The sequence below is a fragment of the Bombus impatiens genome, unplaced genomic scaffold (assembly GCF_000188095.3).
Source record: "Bombus impatiens unplaced genomic scaffold, BIMP_2.2 scf_0044, whole genome shotgun sequence".
Classification (NCBI taxonomy): domain Eukaryota; kingdom Metazoa; phylum Arthropoda; class Insecta; order Hymenoptera; family Apidae; genus Bombus; species Bombus impatiens.
In genome coordinates, this window is record NT_176463.1 from 1,454,348 (window position 1) to 1,480,050 (window position 25,703).

A 25,703-nucleotide genomic window follows, 5' to 3' on the forward strand; every position below is an offset into this window, starting at 1 on the left:
TTCGAAGTTTACTCAAAGTAACTCACGCTAATCCCGATTAATGTATCGGATTTTTATTGCGTCGACAAATTTTATGTCCAACGATATATGTAATTTTCTCCTCTTGCGATGTTGCGTGCGCTTCGATCGCAGTTTTCTTCAGTCAAAAATTGAGGAAGAAAGAAAAGAGGTAACGAAAAATAGGAAAAGAACTTTCCTCCAGCTTTAAGACCAACGCCGTGGGTTTAGTTAGATCATGAGAATGAAAGAAAAACAGATAAAAATCCTAGAACCCTTATTTTCATTCACGATTACTTAGGCGACTCGTTAGACTTAAGGTCCCGTAAATTAATACTTATTTATAATCCTTAGAACGGCCGTAAAAAGACGTTTTTCTACCAGAATTTCTGTGCCAACTGCAAAGAATGTTGTAGATCATTTCTGTTCCAAGTTGAAGCATCATTCTAATCTTGTAAGATACTCAGATATATCTTTATTAATTGAATTTCGTAGTATATTATATTCTGATATTGATTTTACAGTTCATTTTTGTATATTGGTGTGTGATAAATAAATAAGAATATTGTTTCTAAGCAACTTACACACTCATGTTCAGTATGATCCTATTTAATCGTTTTAAGTGGGTTTCAACGACTGAATACTTTGAGTTCAACATTCATATTAATGAATTTCTAATTTTAAGGCAAATTTTATATAAATTATAAATTATAAAAATTATTTAAATAATGAAAGTTTATTAAAGCGTCATAATGTTAATGATCGTTGAATTCAAAGTATCGAATATGTACTTATGTAGCAAGAATGTAAAACATGAAAAGTGTTCAAAAGTTTTCGTTTTGTAGTAATTTATTTCAAAGAAATTTAACATTAACATAAAAATATAAAGTTATAAGTATACAATATGTTTTTATAGTAATCATGAAATATGAATATCAATTTCATATATACGTACCTATTACTGTTGAAGAGATGACGCACGTCAAACCGTGCGAGATAAATTGCGTTATTTTTACGTAGGCAATCGTCTCAATACTAGTTACAAAACAACACTTCATCTCAACTTAGTTTCTACACTTCTAAACCACTCTTAAATATTGATTAAAAACGTTTGCACAGAAGAAAGGACAAATACTTCAATTATTCAATACTTCAATTTATACGCACCGCGTTTACAGACGCCATTTTGGTAAGATACTGCAATAGCGCCACCTGTCGAAGAAGATTATAATTTCTGTCTGGCACGCGCATTATTTAAATATAAATTAAGAAAATAACAACACTTATTACTTTTACGACTCTTACAAAATAAAAATTAAATATTCATTGGATCTTTACACTCGATCTATTTATTTTCGATTCAATCTTTTTATTTTAAGTATCGGATGCACATATCCACATAATATACATTTATACTAACTATAAAATCGTAAAGTTAGATTTATATTCCTAAAATATTATAGAAATAAATTTAACAATGTTTTACCTTATATTATACCTTTTACCTTAAAGCTTGACCGGTTCAAAAATGACTTATATTAAGTTAATTAAATATTACCGTATAGATTTTAAATCAGATGTGTAAAAGAACAAGAGATCACATTTATTGACACTAATTAGATCTAATCGAATTGGAAGATGTAATAAAGTTGCTACGAGTATTTCGCAAACTATTTTATATATCACTAATGATTTTTAATTCTACTTTCTAACAAACAACGACATCGCAAAAATACACCAAATAAATATATTTGTTTAAAATTTTGTCTACTGTGCTGAAAGGATTGATGTGGAATTTTAAAGATATTTAAAATACATATCTTAATTTTTACCATACCGGTCAGTGCTTAAGAGGGAAATATCATTATTTCTTCGATTGATGTAATCACAATGTTGTGCATGGTCTGTACACTCCATTGCCTGGAAGAAAGTCTTACTATCTCAGATTTTAGTATGAAATTAACAAAAGAAGCAAATCAAATTGAACATGCAGGCTAAAAAATAAATTGATGCCTTAACTATTAAATTATAAAAAAACTTCATTTATTTCTCACTAAATGTTAGTTTTATTTCCATCAATAAAGAATAAAAAATCGTCTAAGTATCTTGAGGTAACATTATGCAAGCAAATAAAATCAGCAGCTATATTGTATGTAAAAATAAAATTGGATTATACCTTTTACATTTTATAGGTATTTTTAAAACTAATTAGAATGTTATATTACAATAATAAAATTATACTCACGTGATTTCAAGGCACTTCAAAGTCCACTGAACAGAGAAATAGGATAGGATTAAAATATTTTAATCCATGAAAACGTGTTCCCGCGCAACCTTCCGTATTCTTCTATACACCTGAGAGGGATACATGAAAAGATATGTTAGAAGTAAATGTTTTAAGTACTTCATAACGAAACTTCAATCAGTTTAGACTAAAAATATGTATAACAATAGTATATAACAACAGTGACACTGCTATTTTGTATTTCTCATAAGTTTATTGCTAATAAAAGTTTAAATAATATGCAAGATAAATCCAGTTTAATACAAATTAAACACGTATTCGATTGGCATTTAGTGAATATAACAAATATTTTTTAATTTTTATTCTCGCTTATATTATCGTAATTGAAACATATGTACTTAAATATTTAAGGAAAATTAAATTAGATTTATTATATTCTTTTGACAAAATTTCTTAACATTAATTAACATTTCGTGGCTGATTTAAAGTAAACATATTAAATGAAAGTTACTAATATATTGATGAAGAGATTTTTTTATGGATCTTTGAAGATATTTAATATTATGGGTTAGATCTGAAAACATTTCGTTATTTTCGTCCAAGTTATAATACTATTGATTAATTAGGATTTTGATTTAAAGCTTCAAAATGTAGCTTATTATAATAGCGCTACATTTCTTATTTATTTCAGTTTAGGGGAATTATATATAGATATATATATAGCAGAAATGATTAAATCCCGTTCAAAAACGGAAAAATGTTTATAAGTTACGCACAAGTTTTTTTATCTTTGTTTTTTTTGTATCCTTATACTATATGGTTACACAATTTTTTTCTTTCTATTCGTAATGTTGTGGCTACTGTATGTTTACAAGCTACACGATTTTTCACTTCGTATATTTGGAACGTGCTACTATACACGTATATTTTTGTTTAACATTTATTTATGTCATTTTAAGCTTCCAACACGTCATTTTAATTATTTTTTTTTCTCGTAGATACTATACATATTAATATTAAATGAATTACTATATAATTACATGATTATATGTAACTTATGTAATATTAATTTATATACGGTCATCTGCCACTGAACATCATTTACAATATTGTACTTTGTTCTATTTTAGACATATTACTATTTATTATAACGCACACGACTGTCTGAGCTATGTACTTTTCAACATTTAAAAAGCATCATATATTAAAACCAAAGAATAGATCCTATCTAAAAAATAAAAAGATTATGTATATATATGTGTATGTATGTATTATATATATACAAACAATTATATATATATAATATAGTATATATATATTATTATTATATATATTATATATTATATAAACAATTTATATATATATGTATATATATATATAAATTAAGAACTAAAATCACTTATTTACATGTCATGAACTTCATTCATTATACATTGTACCAATTAACAAAACAAAGAAAAAAAACTGCATATAAAATGAAATTATATAAAAAGATACGAAATTTGACATCTCGAAAAATGTGACATAGCTCCGACATCTTTCTTTCTTTTTTTTTATCTGACAATTTTACGTGTCTCGTTCCACTGATCCTCTTGGTCCTCTAGCCTTCCACTCTGACGTGACATTTTTTTCAGGAGAGGAAAGGATTTGAAGGGAGGTATTTTTTCTCTCTTTCTCTATCTTTCAATGCTTTCATAGAAAACCAAACTGTCTACGGGCTGAATATTATGTACGATTGTTCGCGATAAAAAACGCAATTGAAGGAAACAGTTTGATTACAGCTTTCATTGTATTACGAGTTTTAGTACTTATCCAGTAGCCATAAGAATTACATCTGAAAAGCATGTGAATGCTTTATTACACTACGACTGGAAAAAATTCTATTATGTAGAAATAAAGAAAACAAGCAAATTATTCACGAACGTAAAAGTTTCTTTTATGCTAGATAAATTTTACTCCAAAGAAGGAATATATGAAACATAGTGATCATAGACGAAAGTTTTGTTAATACCATTTAGTAAAAAATTTCCTTTGGCAAACCCTCGACAAATCGATAAGAAATGGCAGTTACGTTATATCCGTTTGGTTCTATCGTCGCAATACCATGAAATATTGTAATACCATCTGCATATCGTTTACCGTGTTAGTCTCTCAGAGTGCCTCCATTTTCTTTTAAGAACGATCTCGGTTACTAGGTTTTGGCATTGCCGGCATCGTAAGTTGCCGTATGTTAGGAAGATTATACGTCAATGGTTTAGGGCTATGAGAAACAATACAGTCAAAAAAGAAAGATCGTTGTTTCGCTTCAGAATCCAGGAATTGTTTGGACAAGATAAAATTAAGAAAATATTTGGATGATTCTTTTAATGGATTTTTACTTGGAAGGTCGTGAATACGGGGCGTTGCGGTAGCGCGAGCTTGAGCCCGATGTCGTTGTCGTCTTGTACGATTTCCATGCGCGGCTCGATGATTCCTCTGCGAATTTCATGGAGTGATTTATTTGCATTATTTTTATTAAATAAGGGCACCACGACGATGTATATGTGTATATGATATTAATCGAATAATTTCCTAACTATATACTACAGGAAGCGAGAGCATTATGTTATTTTAAATGTTTTAAAAAGAAAATAGCTGCGAATGAGCTGATGAATAATTCAGTTAACATCACACATTGTTATGTGAAGGCATCCCGTGTCTGTTGAGGGTATGCTCTAATATTTAGGATATTATAGGAAAATCTTTAAGTTCGATTTCGAAAAAATATAGTTCGATTTTAAATAGTGGATGGAAATTATTTTCACTTTATATTGTTGAACTTTTTATTCGTGTATTATTTTTTGTGCGAGAAATATGGAATTTCTAGATTTTTGTATAAAACAACGAAACTTATTATTTTACTTAATTCTTATGGATTTTATCGTGAGTACGAAATTGTTATAATAAATCGTTCAAAAAATTACAAGAAACAATTATTAATGTTTTTTAAACTTTTGGCCGTATTTATATTTCCATTTAAAATTTGTATATTATCAATTTTTTATTTAGCTGAATTCAAAATATTTATTTTTATGAATGATAAATCAGGAAAAATTTGCCTATGTATAATTTATATATTAAAATATTTTAATCCCATTGCTATTATGTTAATTTCCAACATATCACACATGCGTGTATGTTTATGATAATTGCTGTACAATTACGTGTTATATTTTTATGCTAGAAAAAAAGTAGTAACAATGTAAAATGAGAAGCATGTTACCTGGATATTCTGATGTTTCGTAGTAGTTATGCGACGAGTGCGGGACAGCATCGTCTTCGTATTCATAGGTTGTGTACCTCGAGGAAGGATACATATCATCTCTAAATGATATATAAAAGTACAATACACATTAAGAACCTAAATCATTTCAACCTTGTTTGCATTTCACACATTTCAGAAAAAGATGTGGAACTTTAGAAGGATAATGAAAAAAAAAGATTGAGACGAGAACAAATATTAGTTATCGTATTGTGGAAATGAGTAGAGCTTTAATGTGTGCAAAGAAACAAATATTATTTTTAAAAATCATTGTACTATAAAACATCTGCAATATACTCTGAAAGAAAGCAGCGCTCTTGAAAATGCATTTTGGCTCATATCAGTAAGTAAATTTAACCGTCAAGAAATGACTGTACCAATGTACTACTTAAAAGATGGATTGGATGGCAACAAAACGTCTTTCGAACAGGGTAACCTACTTTTTCCCACAAAATACGTTTGTTGCGCAGTAGCAATAAGAAAAGGATGACTTGGATTCCATAATTGAGCACACGTGACTTAACCCCTTCCCGTGCCATATAGCTCGACGAAACTCGGGCCCAAGCGATAGGCGTCAAAGTGTGATAAACAAACCAGACTGATGCTCAAGAACAATCACAATACAAGCCGAGATGCAAATACCTATGATATAGTCAGTTTTACGCGACACTGCTGTTGTGGAAGTAAACTCTAATCCTTTTTCCTTTTATAGATATTATAAATATATTATATTTTGTAATAGATGGCAGTTTCAAAATTATATTTCATGAATAAACGATACTTCAATAGAAATTCAAGAGTCTTCAAATGTGATTTTATCCTAAGCAATGTAATAATATTACAGCTAACAATAAATAGCATATTATAAACAAAAAATTCAATAGTAAGAAATGTTCACCTTGAATCGATATTTTATAAGAAAATACTTACAACTCTAAAAAACCTCCATGGTATGATATTTTCTAAAACACTCTGACAGATGTAAAGCTATTTGTTCACGACCGTGGCTCGTGATATTCATGTTTGGCCCGATTATCTGCTCACGAGCCTAGCTCGTGATATTCATGTTTGGGCCAAAATCTGCATCACGAGTCAGACTCGTTAAAGCACGGGAAGGGGTTAATGTTGTGATAGGTTAGTCATAATGTGTAAGAAAAACATCTGATTATGCAAGAACATTATAAATAACGAAATTGGAAATTATTATGGATTTTATCAAATGATATGATACAATGATATCTCGAGAACAAACAACCGCATACTAGTATAAAATAAAAGGTTCGTTGCTACGGCTTCATAATTGCGATATGACTGATTAGAAATATTACGCGTACGCCCGACTCCAGTAATTTTTTTATTTTAAATATTTAAATAAAATATTCAATTATTTTAATTATTTTGGTATTATACATATATACCTTTTATAAGTTGTTACGAAAAGCAGCATAACGTAACCATAATACTTGTTAATAAAACTTTATTATGTTATATTTAATGTTTGAAATATTTACCTCATTTATTTATGTCAAGTGAGACATTAAGGGATAGGATTGATAATGTAAATGTATAACATGAAAAATAGTTATAACGGATAAGAACATTTTCGATGAATTATGATAGAATTATACTTACCCTGATGTTGATGTATAATGTCGGTCTCCGTATCGGCTGCTACTGCCCGTTGATGCGTGATAATCGTAATCATGATGAGATCCGACACGATTACTTGGAGGTGGAGTAGCAGTCTCATAACTATATATTATATAATATTATGAATTTATAACAATATTCACCTAATTACGGTAATTAATTTAACTTAAAACTTACCCATAACTTTGATCCATTGCAACTCTTGCACGATCTAAGATAGAGAACACTTTACTTTTCGCTGAAACAGGACGCGAGATTGGTCCCCGGCTCGAAGGCGGTGGAAGTATCGCCGCTAAAATAGACGAAGCTCAAAAAACATATATTTTGAAATTAATTCGTTCACTCTAACATTGAAAGCAGAATATATGTAGAACACAATTTTCTAACACGACATTACTAAAAGATTGGTGATTAGAAAATATCACTACCTCGCGAAGACCGTGGCATCGTTGGTCTTGTGGTTGGTCTTAATATTCCTCCAGCACCTGGTACTCCTCTGACAGAGGGCCTTCTATCATCACCACTTGTTGGATCATCTGTCATGCTCATTTCCATTTCGCGCATTTGCTCTTGGCGTATGTTGTCGTTGTTATCGGGAATAAGATATTTCCGAACTTCAGCCAACGCAAATGCAATACGAGCATAAGCCTCCGCCGGAGGTGCAAGTGCTGTTATTTCCACATGAAGGTCGTCCGAAAGGTGTGCGTATTTTGGATCCAAAGACATACGACATTCTTCCTCCTATATTAGAGTAAGTTGACGAAGAATTTTATAGAGAGATAATAACTTTATATTAATAATAACTTCAAGCAAAAATAAATATATATATAAACAAAAAACTAAGTCAAATGAAAATTCAAAATTCAGCATTTTTAATACAAAATTACTTTTTGACGATCTTTCATAGATCCTCTTCCTAGTACAGCCATTTTACACATAGTTTCTTCTTGTAAACGTTTCATAGAATTACCTTTTGGTCCCAGTAATTTTCCCACAAAATTGAACTGTACATAATTTCAAGATATAATTTCATTCATATATTTATTTAAATTAGGGATACTTATAACAAAGTACGATTACTACCTTTGGATGTTCCCGAACCGGTACCAGTACTTTAACTGATACCCGAATTGGTTTTTCGCGATAAATATCCACGTATTTAAGATCTCTAACTGGTTTTCCAATAGCTTGAGTTTTTTGAATTTCTATAGAACAAAGCAATTATTTTTTATTCTATGATAATAATAAATACAGATTTAAAAAGAAATGATAGTAAAAGCATATTTTTTATTCTTTGTTACTGTAATCAGAAATTTATTGATATAAGCACATATACAGTTATTAATATTCATTAATCTGCATTACAAATTAGACTGAAAAATACTAAAAATTGTAATAAGTTATAAAATATATATCAATTTATTTATATATTCATAAATTATTAATACATTTTTCTTTAATAGATGTTTAAAGTTATATACTCATAATATACAGGTGTTAAAGAAATTAATCTGTATACTAAAACAATATAAAAATACGTAAATGGTTTATAACATAGGTTTACATACATATTAATATTGATTCTTTAAACTAAATACGTTTGTATTTTCTGAAATTTATTTATTACGGAAAAGTTTGATGTTTCCTTTTAATTATTGTTTATTGCATTAACAGATGTGATATAATTTGTGTACAGAATTAGTAATATATTCGAAACAATGTTAGAAAAATTAAATAACAAAGTGCAAACTGTTTTTCGCTTACATGAGAATCTAACCTTAAATATTTTATTCAGTTCGACTTTGAAGTAATAAAACCGACAAATCGTGTACAAACAGTTATGCTAGTAAATTACAAAAATAAATATACAAATAGCAAAAAAACAAACACGGCCATTAAAAATAATAAAGACGATTTAAAAACAATGACTACTGATGATAGAGCAATATTCACATTCACCTTGATCAATTAATCTGGTTGCATTAGGCCATTTTTGCGAATCCAATTCAACTTTTTCTTGCAAAAGCTCCCGGACATATTCCCCGGCTTTGTCAACCTGATGTTCCTTTTCATCACGTTCCTTTTCCGACGATGTTCTTACCTTCGAATCGGCATTTTCTTCCCTTTGATACTTGTATTCACCATTACTCGGCCGCTCACTCATGATTACCACCGTTTTATTAGATATCTACTTCAGAAGATATTGAATGAGAAAACAATTTCGTTAATGAGATAATTAGACAAAGTACAGAAGACCATTCACATACAACGCGTCTTTAGACCAGAGTAGCAATGGCTGAACGCTGACTCTCCCACTTCCAGATAACCTTAAGGCGTATATTCATATATTCATCAATAATCAGTAAGTTTAATGAAAGAAGCGTATATTCTTACCCAAGATTCGATAATTTACATTATATTTACATTAAAAAATGTTGCCAGAAATTTTATAATTATATCATTTATTATGTAATCTATGGAGTAACTCAGTACATATATCTAGAAAAAGTTCATTAGGTTATTAATGACTGATTTTATTATAGAAAGCTTGTTAGCGAGCAAACAAGTATTTACCGACCCTTTATATATTAAATAAGGAAATAATGTTAATCAGATATTAATATATATGTATACACATACTTGAGAGCAAATTACTAATTTGATATTTGTATTAGCTGCAGATGGCGAACATATCGAAAATATAACCTCGCAATATCTTAATTTATTGCATTTCGTTCGTTAATTATGTATAAAAGTTGTAAAGAGTAAGATAATTGTTTTCCAACATGAATCACATTATAATAGTACGAAGTTATAAGCCAGGCGATGAAATTAATTGTAAAGAGTTAGTGAAAGCGGGCGTAATGTCTTCTCTAAATTCGACGTTTTTGGGAATTGTATTTAAAGAATTGACTTTTCAATTGATGATATTGTTTGCCGCTATAATGTTTATTTTTTTTGGATTGCCCTTGACAGTTTGCATTTTAGTTATTCCTTTCGTCATTTTTTTGGTATACGTTGGAACTTATATAACTTTCACTGTGAAAACTATAGAAGTTAATGAAGAAGTTTCTAATATACCAAGGTAAAAACTTTTTATATGTATGTATTATTTAATACTAATGTTAAGACGTTAATATCAAAACTATAGTCCTTTCCAGAATTAAAATGTATTAATATAGTATTGTATGAAATTTTTGTTATGAAAACAAAGTATTTCAGATAAAAGTAAATATTAACATAAAAACTTCTGCATTTATTATAACAGGATTTATATGTCTAATGCCTTTTCATGCTTTTGGGTTGCTGAAGCATTTGAACCTTACCTAATGACACATAATCCAAAGAATGTACATTATACCATAATGACAGAACAACAATTTCGTGATTCAAACATTGACATTTCATCTCAGATTAAGAAGATTGTAGGAACTGTTGCTTTGTGTAAAAGCTATAGATTAGATAAAGGTGCATGGATCAAAAGGCTCTATGTACATGAGCGATATAGAAGAAAAGGAATAGCTTCATGCCTTATAAATGTTGCTGTGCAGTTTGCTATTACTGAAGGATACAGTTGTGCTAATCTTGTTGCTTCAGAATATACAGATGGTGGGAGAGAACTATCTCTTAAGAAAGGTTTTGAATTGCAACAAATGTACCACAAACCAATTTTGGGCTCACTTATAACTGTGTTAATGTATGAATTGACATATCAAATTAAACCTGGTGAAGCTGATTATATGCCTGTAGTTTACACTAGATCAATGCTTAATAAATAAGCATTTAGAATTAGATCTAGAAGAATTAAATCTAAAAAGAAAGAATTATATCTGATATTTTTTTAAATACACAACCAGATTTTTATAAATATTTTAGTCTGAGACCATATCTTCCAAAACATATCTAAAGATTGCATTTATAGTTTAGTTTATTAAAATATTTGTGTTATATAAAGTTAAATATACTAAAAATATAGTTTTTGTAAAAAATTTATTACGTATATTAGCATTTAACATATTATAGAAAACAATATTGACAGTATAATGATATTATGTGCAAAAAAATATATTTCTCTTATTTTTTCATATATTCCCAGTATGCTTTAAGTTCTTTGTTTTCCCAGTGTTTCTCTGTTATTTTACATAGATACCTGGAATGAAAAGAAGGATCATTTTATATTTCGTTATTATAAGAAGAAATCTCTAATTTCTGTTTCTGAATTTTTTTAATTTTGGACATAAGTATAATTGAATTATTTCATGTATTGTCAATTAACCATTGCCTTATTGTTATGAGTCCAAATGATTTATTAAGCGAGAACTCTTGTTTTAATAATTGACAACTTACCAAATTCATATCAACTTAAGTATAATAGGTACTTATTTATCACAGATATATAGTAGATAGAATGTAATCCCATGTCAGATCAGATACTTTAAAAATCTTTGAGAACGGGGACTATTGGCACATGGAACACAATGTATGATTTTTTAAATAGTGAGTTTATGGTTTATAAAAACATGATAATCCATATAAAAAAATTGATTATTACTACCACAAAATAATTACTACAAGGTGACTACTACAACACAAATATTTCTTCTAATTATTTTGTAAAATTAATTTAATTAAAATTTTTATATCCAAGATAATAAACATGTAATTTTATAGAATACATTGCCCTATCCCTAGAATGAATCACTCACAAAATAGTATTAACTAATTTAATATGGCATACAAAATATAATTTTTTAAAATTTACTACTACATATATTACATGGTATAATTGTACATATAACTTTATATATATTATATTTGTTTTCATAAGTTGAAGTGTGATAAAAGAATTCTTTTTTTTTGCTAAAAACTTTTATATATGTTATTAGTAAAATTTTATAACGTGGTTTATTTGTTAAATTATGTAAGGAAATAATATATAATAAGAAAACGTTTTTCCATTGTACTGTTAGTAATTAAAAGCTAGCTATTTTAATGTTATACTTACTTTTCCTGAATTTCTTGAAGTACATTTTTTTCCTTATCTGTAATTCCATTTTTAACAACATCAAGGTTTATCTGCAGTTCTTTTAAATTTTGCATTCCAACTAAATATGTAGCAATATCTTTGCATTGCATAGAATACCATAATGCTAACTTGGCTAATTCTATATCATGATCCTGCAAAGATAAGATCTCATTATGTCATAAATAAAGTATTCTCAAATACAAATGTATATTATGTTAATGTTTCAAATTTATATACCTTACAATATGCAGCAGCATCTGCACATACTTCTTTCGTTTGTTCTGAACTGGGATGCCAAGTTGGTGCACCCTTATTAGTTAGAAGTCCCATACATGGTGCAGAAGCATTAATTATACCAATATTATGTTCCTAAAAAATTGGTACATTTGTTTAAACTGTTAACAAGTATTATTCTGAGAAATATGGATATTTAATTTACTGCGAAATTCTACCTTGAAAAATGGAATATATTCAGACAAAGTATTATCTATTAGCGTATGCCTTGAATAGCTCAGTACGCAAGAAATTTTAATATTACTTTTCTCAATACATTCCTTCAAAATAGATATCGGATATCCAGTGATACCAATGTGCTTTGCCTTGCCCTCTGCAACTTGTCTTGACAGTTCTGGTAAGGTTTGTGTAATTACTATGTCTAAACTTGGTGCAAATTCGATATCATGAACCTATAAGAAATACATGTTACTAATTGATAAATGAAACAAACCATAAAAAGTTGATAGTTCTTACTTGGATGACATCAACATAATCCAAACCCAAAAGTTGCAAGCTTTTAAGGAAACTACTTCTAGTTTTTTCTTTGGAAAAATTGAACATATTTTCGTAATTTAATTCATATCGTCCAACTTTTGTCGCGATATAATATGCTTTACGTGGAATGCCTTTCAGTGCCTAGATACATTAAATAAGCATTAAACATTAAATAAATTAGAAAAAGATATATATTTAATATGTGTATTATAATATGCAAAAAAGAATACTTTTCCAATAGTAGTTTCGGAGCGACCTTGACCATACCATGGTGCGGTATCAATGTAATTGATCCCCTGTTTTATTCCTTGACGTATCGCTTCAATTGCTTGACCTTCATCATACGTACTGTCGCCGTATCAACATATGAAAGTATGAAATTATCGTAATATTAAATTTTAAAAATATTTATAAAAACATTTCTTTCATAATTTTTTTATAAATATTAAAGCTTATGTTATATATGGAATAAAATTTTGAATAAAAATTAAGTACCAACCCATAATGACAACCAAGCGGTCCGCCACCAAATGATAATTTGCTGACCATCAATCCGGTTTTGCCGAAAGGTCTATATTCCATAGCCTTAACGGCTTCCAAATCATGAAAACCTTCGACGTATGTCGGTGGTAACATATTTCTAAATATTAGTAACGAAATTAATTAAATGTAGAAATGTTAATATATTTTTCTTAAATTTAATTGTGTATATCGTGGAAAGTATTTTAGTTAGGATATTTAAGAAAGGGAATGAAATATATTACGTTTTAATGAAGTAATCAGTTAAATATTGGAATGTAAATAGTATGAACATCATTATGTGATGTTAAACAAACAGAATAAAATAAAAGTAATAAGCGGGAATAGAGTTTTATATTGGAAACGAAACTTCTTGTGTTGCTGTATGACTACGTGTAACAGCAATAGTAATATAATACATACGCGCCGTATGCAGGGACATTATTACTTTTGTAATAAAACCACTTCATTATACATAAATTTTTTTATTTTTTTGTATAGGCTAAACTTTTTCGTTATAAACTTCAAAAATTTTTCACATTTTTTTCGTATTTGATGTATATTATATGTATGTATGTACGTCTGTGGTTGAAGTACAGTTTGCGCTTTTACCATAAGATTCTATTGTATTTCAAGAATTGAGTTAGCGTTAGCCGTAATCATATTAAATCTCACTAATAATTTTTAAATACTAACGTGTAAGATGATTTATATTTAACACTTAAAGTACATCGCACGATTTTCATAGTAGAGCGTAAGGAGCACTTGAATAAACACATTATTCTTATGTCTATCAAATATAAGTATATTTCTTTTATATTTTTGGCGTTCAAGGACTAAGACACTTTGAATAGAGCGCGTACACTTTTCTCGAAGATAGAAGTGAGAAAGTGACATTTTCCACGATAACATTATCTTCATTCGAATGTGTGATAAATAAACATACTTTCAAATAAACAATATTAACACGAATCGAATGTGCGTAACGAATCTCATGATGTAATAACTATATGTTATATATACACTTTGTTATGATTATGACTATTTATAACGTATATGACTATGATCTATTTATCTACTTATCTATTATATTTATACAGAAACAAATAAAATCTGTTTTCAAGTTACGTGTGAAGAATTTTTATGGATCTCCCCTTTTCCAACGATTCACAAACTTAGAAGTCAATGCTAAGATGATAAGAATAGGACTGGCTGTAAACATTCAGCTCTGAGCATTAAGCGAATCCAGTAGTGCCATCTTCTTAAATTGAATGAATTCGAACATTATTTGTGCGATATTGATCCATTAGGCAGTACACACGAGGTACACGCCAGTTACAGATCAAATACGTATAAAATTTTGTAGGACGTCACGTTACCGATGTTCGGTAAATGAAAATTGGCGCCAACTCCACGCTTCTGGTAGCGTTAAAAGCAATATGGCTGTCATGTCAAACTTTAAACGCATGTCGTGAAAACCCATTAATCACGTTTTTTAAGAAAAAATATCCTTCGTTGATGTGAATTTTTGCACAAACAAGGTAAGATATACATTATATTTACTAATATATAATTCTTTCTTGAACGTACACTTATGCAAAGATAAGAGTAGTTTTTGAAACCTTACGTTATATCGTACAATGTTGGTACATACACATGTAAGCGTAATAGCGAAATAAAACATAGTCAAACGGATGAACTTATTACTTTAAAAGCCTGTGAATTGCGTCGGCAGGAGAAGTAACGAAGGGAATTCCAGGATTTTTATGCTACTACTAAATAATAAAATTAGTACGCTGTTAACAGTACGCCGTGCACCGGCGGTTAAAGCTAATTTAATGATTTTCGTTATTGGCTCGAGCATCGTAAAGCTATCCGAGCCCATCTGTTGCCCGCGTAGATTTTAATATCGCTCCACTCATTTGCACCGCCTGAATCGAACGCCCGGCTTGCTATTTCAACGTTTTCAATTCTCCAACGATTTGTTTATAACTCTTTCGCCAACGTCGAATGGCTATCATCAATTTATCGTATTCTATAGTTTTCGTCAATTTCTTCAATTTCCAAAGCTTTTAAATGGTGAACGTAGGGAAGATTATCAAAGGGCGTAAAGACCAATTTCATAATGATTGGCAACTAAGCAACGAGAACGTTACTTTCTCTAATGTTCTGCAAGGTTTAATTAATCTTCCGTAAGTGCTATTCGAATCACGATTTGAGTTTAAAGTTTTTAATATTACTCGTATGACAAAGATAAGTGGTATGTCTGTATCACACCTATTTCATTTCTTGGTATACAGGATGTTCGGCTACTGTTTCAACATAATTTAAGGAGAAAATCAAGAATAAAAAATTGCGTTTTCGGCTTTGTTTTTCAGTTACTGTGAGTTAACTCATCCATTTGCAAAGATTTTTCTTCTTTTATTTTCTTGCATACATTTCACACAATTTAACGTACCGGTATCCCACAATCTATTTTGAAAATACTTTGCATGTCCGAAAATTCTGCAAATGTATACATTTTGGCTAACAAAAACTCGCGCAAATTTCATAGAGCAGTTTTCGATATGTTCTTATGGTTTTCCACGAGTAAGTAAGTTTAACGTTCAATTTATCATTTCTTTTGCAAAACGTCGCGCGGGGTTGCTTACGTCTCTAAATACCATAGTCTTCTCTACAACCTGTACGAGGTAAGCTGTTGCTCATGTGTCGTTCGGATGAGGATCGCTGTGCGCCCCGCTACTTAGGCTGACCTTCCTTTGTTCGTGTAAGGAGGTTTGCTCGCGTGCAGGCGATATTTTGGCCGATTTTTAATTGTCAATAACTAAAAAAAAAAAAAAAAAAAAGCCGAAAACGTAATGTTTTATTCTTGATTTTCATTTTATTTGGGCGTCAAGAATTAGCCCTTAAATTATGTTGAAACAGTAGCCGAACACTTGTATAAAGGTAACACGGAGTAACAAGAAACCTTAGTTTTTCGAGCAACAATCCTCTAGTCCGTGAATATCGTCACTTTTTAATGTTGGCAAGATAGAAGGGATAGAAATCGCGTAGAGGGCGCATGGAATCGACAGTGTAGGGAACGTGTTGAAATCAAAGGGTACAATTAAAGTCACCATTAAAGCGGCATCGTCAGGTGCGATCCTTTACGAATGACGCTCACGATACTTGTGACTGTGCTCCACTTTCAACGGTAACACTTTGCCGTGTTCGAGAGGAAGTTAGAGTTAGCACATCAAGTCACCGAGTTGTTCAATAATTCCGCTGGGTATTGCAAAGGAACAACGAGACGAGTACTGGCCTTTCGTCGTGTCGTTACTAGCTTTTCCTTTCGTCCTCTTGTTCTTCCCTCTGCCTTTTCCAATATCCTCCGCCTCTGAAGGGAAAAAGACTGAAGAAAAGAAAGGAGAGAAAGGAGAGAAAGAAGAGAGAGAGAGAGAGAGAGAGAGAGAGAGAGAGAGAGAGAGAGAGAGAGAGAGAGAGAGAGAGAGAGAGAGGCAAGTGACAGTGGCTCGTTTATTAATAAACGAAAAAAGAAGAGGATAAAGGGGGAGTAGAGCGAGGAATGGGTATTAGAGGATGAGAGTGGCGGTTGAGTAGAGGCCAGGATGAAAAGGAACGAAGTGGTAGGGCGGCGCGTGACACGGGGTTTAAGGAAGCCGCCGAATATATACGCGCGCTGATCGTTCGCCAGCCGTTTTAACAATTCGCGACGCGTCCGCGTTAACAGCGTTACGACAACAAGCTCGAGTTGTAGAAACTTATAACGAGAAAATAATGAACCCGGTTCACCAAGTCTGCTTGGAATGCGAGCCCGGTGTATACCCAACCTCTCGCAAGTAGCTGTCCCGGCTCTCTCACTCGTTTCACCGTTTCTCGGTTTAACCACCTTTTCGATTTTCCACCGCTTTCCATGGCTCCTCTCTCCGTCCTGGTTCTATTCTAATTTTAGTTCTTCGTTCCCGTCGCACGATCCACCTCTGTCGTCGTTTTGTTCGTTTCATATTTTCATTTTACCATTCACCTTCACCTGTTCGTTTCGTTTTGCTTTCTCGCGTCGCCCTTCTTCTCTTCGTTTGGTTGTCCGATTCGTTCTTTCTTCTTCTTCGTTCCTTTGTCCTGTCTTACTTGGATTACTCCCTTCTTTCTTCATTCCCTTTCCACGTAAAGGAATATTTGAATGTTGAGGATTCCACGATGGAAGAAAGGGAGTCCATGAAAGGAAAACGGAACACAGTACGCGGCGAATCCGAGAGCGGCGCTTGTATTGAACGCAAGAGGACGAATCGAGCGTGGAATTTCTCGGTGGAATCTGCAGCCCTGAACGTAGCGAAGACAGAAAAGACTGATGTCCTGTATCCTGTCCTGGATCGCCTTTCCCGACCGATTGAAGAAGGACGACGGAGGAAAGAGGAGAAAAAAGGAGTAGAACGCCGTTGGTATCCGGAATGGATTACGGAATCGGATGGAATAGCGGACCGGAAAGTCCTCCTTGTCTATTCTAGCGCGACACCTCATCATTCCGCCACGTTCGCCGAGGTATCCTTCCGACGTACACCGTATTTCGATCTTTCCCCGAGGCGTGTACGGTGATTTAAGTCACTGTTTACGTTTTCGTGTCTTTCGCAGTCCTCCTTCCCGGCCAGGGATCGCATAGGAATTCGCATTCGCCCCCGATCTACTTCCTATACCTTCTATACGTAAATCCAACCTAGTATTAGATCAAACATTGTCATGTTATAGAAAATCGAACAGGAATGATCGAATTCCGTTGCGTCGTAAAAAATAATGTAATCCTGCTTGAGAGTTCTTCGATTCGGAAAGTTTACAGGCTTCAGGCTTTTGCGTAATTTTTAAATTTCGCTATATTCGACGCATCAACGATAGAATTTGAGAAATGTAATAAAAATTGTTAAATATCAAGCACATTATACAAAAATAATAATCGAAATATCGATTCACCGTGACGACGTTTACATTAGGAAATTCTTGTATCTCTTAAGATAGATTACACGCGCGATGCATATTGTTAGACGGGACAACGAGGAAGTACGGTGTTAACTGAAACACGAAATCAGATGTGTTTCACGATATGCGCAAAAACGAAATGCTTGCCATTGAATTAGCATACTATCATTTAAACAGGCATTCCGGATGCGTCATCCGGTCGTCATTAGTAGCGCTCATTGAAGGTCCATTGAAAGCTGGATCCAGTCCTACAGACTAATTACAGTCCGGCGTATACGGTATCGGAAGCAGTCACGGATCTATAAAAGGGCTGCGGAACACGTACTACTTACCATCTCCCAGCACCTACGTATGCGTTTGGTATTGTGCACATTAATGAAACCGAACATTCTACTTTTACGACATTCTATGAGTTGATTCTCGTAATTTCAGCGACGCTACGTTCGTTACATTTCACTGTTATACGTTTCAACTAATTTTCATTCTTTAAGAAATAAAAATTTTAAGAGCTGTATTTCATTCTACACGTTCGTCGGCGATCTTGCCTTACAGAATATTTTGTAGTAATTTTTTAGACAACCTTAGGAAGTAATGGATTTTATTTATATATTAGCTTCGTAGAAAATAACAATTGGAAAGTTGGATGATAGGTATCCAAATATTATTTTTTATTCGATCTTTGATTAATTGCTATGGATACATTTTGATAAACAGGATTTGGTAATCCGAAGTAAAAGACAAGAGAAGGATAAATCATTAAAGCCAGGAAATAATGCCTGGGTGATGGACATTTATTGTTTTCATAAAACACGAAGAAACAAGGGTTTTTCAATGGAATTTTTGACACATCTACTTGCCGGACGAGAAGAGAAGGTGAAAGATAATGCCGCCCAAATCAATCATGGTAACATCGAGGTCGAGTGTTTTTATTCCATTACTTTGGGCAACGCCGTCTTCCTAACCACTTACTTAACCTGCATCCTCATCTCTTCTGTGTCGAGACTTGATGGCCTCGACAACTCAAATATTATCCGCCGTTCGATTCCTTCCTTGTCACGCGAAAACGGTAGTATCGTAGTACGTTATTTAAACGGCAGATATAGCGTCTTAACTCTAATTCATCGTAACACAGATGCTCAAATAAGATTTTCACCGCACCACGTGATCCTTTTTTCTCGTTTTTTTTTTCGTTTTGATCGAAAGATTCAACGATTAGTTTGATTCTCTGTTTATCGTTCCACAGAATCGATATCTCAGAGATAGAGAACGATGACAAATATCATTGAACCTTAATCGAGAATTTGGAAAGCGTCTGTAAGACACGACGAAGCTTTTGGTTCGGAAGCTATCTCGTTTATGCTTTAAACTGGATTTTTCATCATTTTCCGTAGTCATCTATAGCTTACGGCTGCGCCGAAGTTTCTGTATTATAAGTATTATGTCTTTATCTGGGGATAAGTAGTTTTTGCTTTTTCATAGAATATTTCCCGAAGATTCTTATGAACGCTAGATTATAAAAATTTCAGGCACATTATAAAAAATGGCACGCAAAACAGAGGATTAGGGAAAGGAAAAAGGATAAATAGTGCTTCCAAAGTCCACGATTCAACGGAAAAGTGAAATTCGTTGGACTTAACCAGATGTAAAAAAATTAAAGAAGGTTTACGTCAGAAGTACTTCAAATCTGTGCGTCAGCTGTTTTAAGTCTTTAAAATATCACCGTGCTAGGGATTGATAAATGGAAAAGGGGAACGTAAGGGGAAGGGAGAAAGTGACAAGAGAAATACATCCGACAACGAAGAGAAATACGACCGATCCATTCGAAAAAACGCATTATGCTGGTCGGTCTCGTTATAGGGGTTGTAAATAAAAACTTCGCCGCTCGTATCTGCATTTCAACCACACCCTGGGCCATTTGCATCTCATTTCGAACGTTATATCTGTTTCATTAACGAAGTGGACAGTAGATTGCCATTCCATCGATTACACGCGTTACAGTTGCTTTTGTGCGTACTACGTATTAAAAATGGAGTTCATTTTAACAAACAGATATCCCTTATCGGATTATTAACAATTTTCATCTACCACGCTTTACGAAGCAGATGTAAGCTTTAATCAGAGATTTATTACGCGAAATGAGAAATAATATTACAAACGATCGTACATACAGAAGTATAGTTTTATCTATGAAGTTGTATTATTCGTTGTTTCGTTTGGAGTTGGAGAAAGCTTGATGTTTCTTCTTGCGATGGTTTCGTGAATAGAGAAAACGTGTATGCAACATTAATTTACATATGTAACGGATCTGTCGGAATTTGCACACTTGCCAAAAAACGGAGTGTTCTTCCAGAGATACAATATCCCTCTCAGCATTTTCATGCTTACGAGTCATGTCGGGATTAACGATTATGTGTCACATTGAAAAATATTTTATACAATCTACGTGTTTTCAACGATATCTGTTAATTTTTCATAATTTCATCTATACATATTTTTCAAATCGCATTTTATTCATCTACCATCGCTATGCACCACCGATCGTGACACTAGTACCAATCCATTTATCCCAATTATCGATTCTCAATTACCAAATTAAAATGAAAACCTATAATCGATTATACTCACTTCAAGTTCGTATCAAGCATACAGGAAGTATCAACCACAAAATTATTCTCTTTTTTCTAGCTCACTGATCTTCGCACATATTGATCGCTTTTATCCGTTAACTATAATAAACTTGATCGGAAGAAGCGTGTCGATGGTCACAGGGGATGCTCTATCGTGGAAAAGGGTTCTCCGGTCATCTTGAGGAAGAGGTGCGGCGTGAAGTGGCACGATCAGACGCGAAGAGAACAGGGGAAGAGCGGCGTGAAGCAAACCGGCCAAAAACGGACAAGGAAGAAGAGTAGAGAAGCCGTGAGGGCTCACCACGGCGGAGGGGTGCAGGTAGTTGCACGTGGAGGCGGAGCGACGCCGCGCGTCGTGTCTAGCTAGCGACGTTGAGCGTCCTGCCCCCAAAGCGTCGGGTGGGGAGCCGTGGTGAACGCAGTTCTCGACTGATCGCCGAGAAGGTGTAACGGTGTTGCTAGATGCGAGTGACGGCGAGGCGTACGAAAAGCCACGTGATCGACTCTTTCACCGGCTGAACGTGACAGCTGAACGCGGCGACAGCCTTCGCGATCATTCGTTCTACTTCTTCGTCGTCGACCTTCAACCACTTAAGGAGTGTCACTGCTCTATATTGTCGTAAATTTCTTGAGTCTCGTCGCGAAACAAAACCTAAACAGATCATGACAGCAAACGTAAAGCATGGTTGATCGTTGAGCCGGGTTTCATGCAAAAATTTATATATGATTTATTTTTTCGATCGAGCTCTTCCGTTATCTTTGCTCGTCGAATATGAGTGATGTTCCGGTTCGTGAGCAAAAGAAGTCGTATGTCGATCAAAGACGCGTTTAAATTGTTTATTTGGTCCGGAAAATCAGGATAGCTTTCGAGAGGGGGGCGTGTTTAATTTGATCGTCGTTGAGACACGCGGATTGAGACATGCCAGAGAAACGTAGTTAACCAGATACGTGATTCTTGTGTGATACAGCGTGAACGGCGCGGCATCGTGCAGTGTTTAAGGGTGTTGAAGGTGCGTCCAATGAAGGGATAAGAATGTCACCGGTGCTACAGCGGTAGAGGGTGTCACGGATCTGGGATTTTCGAGGCTGAGGAGCGCTTAGATAAGGTAAGTGCCAAGTTTTTTATCATAGTTGATTTTTATTCGGAACAAAAGGATGATCGCATTGATCGATCGGTTGTTTCGACGCTTTCGACATCCTTGAATGATGGAATATATAACAATAGGGACGTGAAGATTATGGATTAGATCGTGGAAAGTTTGAATAACGAACCATATCTGTTAAATAGCAGTAGCCAGTCGGAGCAGATCTCAAGATTTTTATTTTTTTTTGTTATAAAATATATTAGAAAATTAAGACTTCAAAGACAATTCCTTCGACAATTTCTTCGACTCGTTTGTCTGTAAATTTTTAACAAATTTTGAACCAATTAACAAAACGACAAAAATAATAATTAATATATTGCACATAAATCTATGAAGTACGCATAAATAAACCTCATTCGGTACATAGTTAAGAACGATATTTTCTCTTCATATCCCGATAATACACCGGTTAAATGTATAAAACCGCTTAAAGCAAGTTAAACGAAAGAAAAAAATAATGAGATTTTTACGGAATCATTTTCCACACGATTAACTTTCTACAATGGAGGAACTTTAATCGCGCAAAGTTTCCACGCTTCCTTCCGAATAGAATAATAGAACACATTCAAAACAGAAATGCGCGAAGATCGCTAACTTCGACTGTTTATTTTTCTTTCTTTCTTTTTCTTCGTTTCCTAGCCTCAGAAACGAAACGCTAGGTTAGTAGTCGATGGGCAATGGTGTAGCATCCCGTTTATTTCTGTCTCCTTTTTTTTTATTTTCGTCTTTTTCTCTCTCCTCTCTCTTTCTATCTCTATATTTACTTGTTCATGCTACTTGAACAAAAGTCACTGTCGCGGTCCATGGAAGTGGATGGATTACTCGGTGTTTCTGCATTGATTCTCCTTCTCCATAGCCTTAATTGAGGTTCTAAATCTAGACAAGCGCTTTTACACTTCCTTTTGTGACACTTTGTTGCCGCGTACCAACGAAACTGGTTTCTTCCCTCTGCACGAAATTACACCGTGTAATCTTTTCCTTTTATGGTTTTTACTGCGCACTAAAAGCTTTTTTGTTTTCTTCTTTTTAATTGCGTGCCCGTGCAGACATAGCTACAGCCCGTGTTGCTGTTTAAAGTTTCGCGGGTGCACGGGAAGCAAAGTGAGACGGAAAAACGTAGTTAAACGCAGTGTCTTGCCAGGTTGTAAATACGCATGTAACTGTCGTTTATTACTTCCAGTTAAATTATCGTTCCTCGTTATCAGCGACGACACGCATTAAATTTAGAAGAGGTTTTTGCTTTATGAAACACCGTTTTATTAATTCTCTTTTTCATGTAACACGAAACATTGGATTCTATAAGTTTATATAAAAAATAATGTTCCAATCATCTCGGAATTCTCCGTTGAACATCATAAAGCAATTGAATCCATCGAACGATATTGAATCCTTACACGCAAACCGTATCAGTTGCGGCACTTGTCGACGTATCGTGGGATATCGTTACAAAAATCGAAACTGACTGATATTGATACAATTTTACTGATACACGACCGTAAACTTTAAAGGTTGAATCTATGTGCCGTAACATGTCTTCGCTATCGGTCCTTGTAACTTTCCTCGTTGTTTCTAAATTACGGGCAAAACGAGAACGGAGAAAGAGAAAGATCAGAACAATTCGAGTATTTTATAGAGTGTCGATTAAGTGAGATTCGTAATTACTTATATCTATAGACATATCCATGAAAGAAATGTTGAGAAAGAAATATTTTTAGTAGATATTAAAATAGATATAGATATAGGACACTCGAGAGAATATTCATTACGTGATGTGAATAAAATATTGATAAAATTTACCTGACATCTGGAAAAGGATTCTGCAATATTCAGTACTCCGTAATTTCACAGAATACGTATTTATTACAAACAAAAACGAGAGAATTAATATAATATTTATTTGGTTCATGTTGATCATCGAAATGTGCAATCGCAAACATCTAGCAAATTGCTAGAATCGCGTGCGATAAATTTATTTTTCACTTATGCGTCCAAGAAAATACATATGGGAAAGGTGAAAGAATAAAAGATTCAAAGTTCCATTTGTATGCGGATCACGTCTCAGTAGCACATAGTTTTCTGACCACGAAGGTTATGTAAATATCCAATACACCGTATTCAGAAGTTTCGCGCGTACAGGCTCGAGAAACTAACGCGAGGATCAGCGGGGAAACGCGAAGAGATACATTCCTGTATACCATAGAAATAGATGTAGTTTAACTGGGAATGGGTCAAAGAGGAGGTAGTGGAACAAGTAGAATGCGATTATTGGACAGGAAGAGGAAAAAATAGCCGAGACAAGGAGCCAACCAAGGCGAATCCTTTTAAACTACCATCCGCTTCACATTCCTGATTTCAGTTAAGGGTCTTGTCTATTTCCTTTTTCGGTTTCGAGAATCCGGCGTGCATTATACGCTCGCGCGGCCGCCCCTGTAGAATGCAATGCATCACGGATAAGAGGGAAAAGGAAAGCGAAAGACGACGCCGCCCTTAGACTATCACTGACAGGCAAGTTTCGCTTCTTCTTGTCTCTTATTTGCTACTTTCCTCTCCATTAGAAGTGCGATCACTTTAATCACGCTTCTCGATTACCATTTGTCTGACGTTCTAGCCTGATTTGCGTGCACCGATAAACGTAGCTTTAACGAGCAACGAGTCGGAAGAAAGCGTAGGGCAGTCTGATTTGCTTTTCTATACACGGATCTAAACGTGATCTGCGAACATCTCTTTCATCCAAATTTCTTCGAGGCGATGACTATGTGATACCTTTTTAAATACTCTAATCAATTGTTTTTTAGTTTAAATTCTGTTGAAATAATCGTATAGATTTTATATTGGTATGTTACATGGTTTGTGAAAATTTTAATGCGTCGTCAGGTAATTCTCTGTTGGTTTTATTTACTAAAATGTTAAACGTACAAGATAAAAAATATGCCACCATCCGCACGGTCTCCGTAAAAAATTTCGCTCAGTTTCGCAAGTCCTGCTGCGTTATCATCTGTGCAGCAACAAAGGGAAAGCTGTAGTTGATAGCAGACAACATCGCATTGGCCCATTGTTTTTAAAGAGTTTTACGTGCCATGCATCGGGTTTGAAAGGTATAAAATTGATTTATGCTCATTTCGCAGAGCACATTGTGTTTCTCTCTTTTATCAAACTGTGATATAGTAAATATGCGATACACGAGCTACAAAATTAAAGCAAAAACATCGAGTATTCGTTAAGTCAAAACACAGATCCGAACAATATGTTTCATTATATACGTAAACCGTAGCTAAATTAAGTAACAAATTTCTGTCGAACAATTAATATCTTTTTGCTTTTCGAAAGACTGTCACTAATAAAGCATAAATAATGTATTCAGAAGTGTTTCAGCTCTTCTAAGTTGAGTTTAATGTTAATAACCCAACCCTGGCAGTCAAACGAGCCCCATGCGCGTCTCGATAGAACCCAGGAC

The 25,703-nt window shown here is 33.4% G+C and overlaps 4 protein-coding genes across 14 annotated transcripts in view; 2 read left to right on the forward strand and 2 right to left on the reverse strand.

Annotated features, from left to right (window-relative positions):
* Window positions 1-1,328: 1,328 nt before the first annotated feature.
* On the reverse strand, window positions 1,329-9,782 carry LOC100743333 (KH domain-containing, RNA-binding, signal transduction-associated protein 2). Of its 5 annotated transcripts, none has more exons than XR_002947562.1 (9): window positions 9,153-9,357; window positions 8,277-8,398; window positions 8,081-8,197; window positions 7,622-7,934; window positions 7,371-7,500; window positions 7,176-7,295; window positions 5,505-5,605; window positions 2,243-2,352; window positions 1,329-1,917 (listed from the first exon to the last, which is right to left on the reverse strand). XR_002947562.1 is itself a non-coding variant. In XM_012390685.3 (9 exons), exons 2-9 carry the CDS (start codon window positions 9,355-9,357, stop codon window positions 4,617-4,619), a joined length of 1,209 nt encoding a protein of 402 aa, XP_012246108.1. In that variant the 5' UTR covers window positions 9,358-9,520; window positions 9,588-9,782. The 5 variants fall into 5 exon arrangements, 4 of the variants coding, with proteins under 4 accessions (XP_024226503.1, XP_024226502.1, XP_024226501.1 ...); XM_012390685.3 differs by lacking the exons at window positions 1,329-1,917; window positions 2,243-2,352 and adding exons at window positions 4,617-4,717; window positions 9,588-9,782 and having other exon boundaries at window positions 9,153-9,520; XM_024370735.2 differs by having other exon boundaries at window positions 1,329-2,352.
* A 75-nt stretch (window positions 9,783-9,857) lies between these two features.
* LOC100743728 (N-acetyltransferase family 8 member 3) lies at window positions 9,858-11,103 on the forward strand. The gene is made up of 2 exons (XM_003485203.4): window positions 9,858-10,278; window positions 10,462-11,103. Exons 1-2 carry the CDS (start codon window positions 9,980-9,982, stop codon window positions 10,970-10,972), a joined length of 810 nt encoding a protein of 269 aa, XP_003485251.1. The 5' UTR covers window positions 9,858-9,979; the 3' UTR covers window positions 10,973-11,103.
* A 61-nt stretch (window positions 11,104-11,164) lies between these two features.
* LOC100743530 (L-galactose dehydrogenase) lies at window positions 11,165-14,757 on the reverse strand. 6 transcript variants are annotated; one of them, XR_004462502.1, is made up of 9 exons: window positions 14,206-14,397; window positions 13,490-13,630; window positions 13,221-13,338; window positions 12,970-13,131; window positions 12,672-12,905; window positions 12,457-12,588; window positions 12,199-12,371; window positions 11,541-11,651; window positions 11,278-11,343 (listed from the first exon to the last, which is right to left on the reverse strand). XR_004462502.1 is itself a non-coding variant. In XM_012390707.3 (8 exons), exons 2-8 carry the CDS (start codon window positions 13,624-13,626, stop codon window positions 11,268-11,270), a joined length of 1,032 nt encoding a protein of 343 aa, XP_012246130.1. In that variant the 5' UTR covers window positions 13,627-13,630; window positions 14,589-14,757; the 3' UTR covers window positions 11,165-11,267. The 6 variants fall into 6 exon arrangements, 5 of the variants coding, with proteins under 5 accessions (XP_012246130.1, XP_033178988.1, XP_033178995.1 ...); XM_012390707.3 differs by lacking the exons at window positions 11,541-11,651; window positions 14,206-14,397 and adding an exon at window positions 14,589-14,757 and having other exon boundaries at window positions 11,165-11,343; XM_033323097.1 differs by lacking the exons at window positions 11,541-11,651; window positions 14,206-14,397 and adding an exon at window positions 14,638-14,734 and having other exon boundaries at window positions 11,165-11,343.
* Window positions 14,758-21,503: 6,746 nt separating this feature from the next.
* The window catches only part of LOC100742126 (lachesin-like), a 184,238-nt gene continuing 180,038 nt past the window's right edge, over window positions 21,504-25,703 (forward strand). The window contains exon 1 of one of the 2 annotated variants that reach the window (XM_012390803.3): window positions 21,504-22,210. The gene's annotated coding sequence lies outside the window, so the exon portion shown is untranslated. The remainder of the gene's footprint in view (window positions 22,211-25,703) is intronic. The other variant, XM_012390798.3, reaches the window with a different exon arrangement.

Excerpts from the sequence above, each read along its gene's own strand:
- LOC100743728 (XM_003485203.4), top strand. The coding sequence starts at position 9,980 with ATGAATCACATTATAATAGTACGAAGTTATAAGCCAGGCGATGAAATT. Across the intron at positions 10,279-10,461 it reads GAAGTTTCTAATATACCAAG|GATTTATATGTCTAATGCCT; the intron begins GTAAAAACTTTT and ends TTATTATAACAG.
- LOC100743333 (XM_024370733.1), bottom strand. The coding sequence starts at position 9,357 with ATGAGTGAGCGGCCGAGTAATGGTGAATACAAGTATCAAAGGGAAGAA. Across the intron at positions 8,399-9,152 it reads AACCAGATTAATTGATCAAG|AAATTCAAAAAACTCAAGCT; the intron begins GTGAATGTGAAT and ends TTTGTTCTATAG. Across the intron at positions 7,501-7,621 it reads GATGCCACGGTCTTCGCGAG|CTTCGTCTATTTTAGCGGCG; the intron begins GTAGTGATATTT and ends ATGTTTTTTGAG.
- LOC100743530 (XM_003485202.4), bottom strand. The coding sequence starts at position 14,288 with ATGTGTTTATTCAAGTGCTCCTTACGCTCTACTATGAAAATCGTGCGA. Across the intron at positions 13,339-13,489 it reads CCGCTTGGTTGTCATTATGG|TACGTATGATGAAGGTCAAG; the intron begins GTTGGTACTTAA and ends ATACGGCGACAG. Across the intron at positions 12,372-12,456 it reads ATGCTGCTGCATATTGTAAG|GATCATGATATAGAATTAGC; the intron begins GTATATAAATTT and ends TTATCTTTGCAG.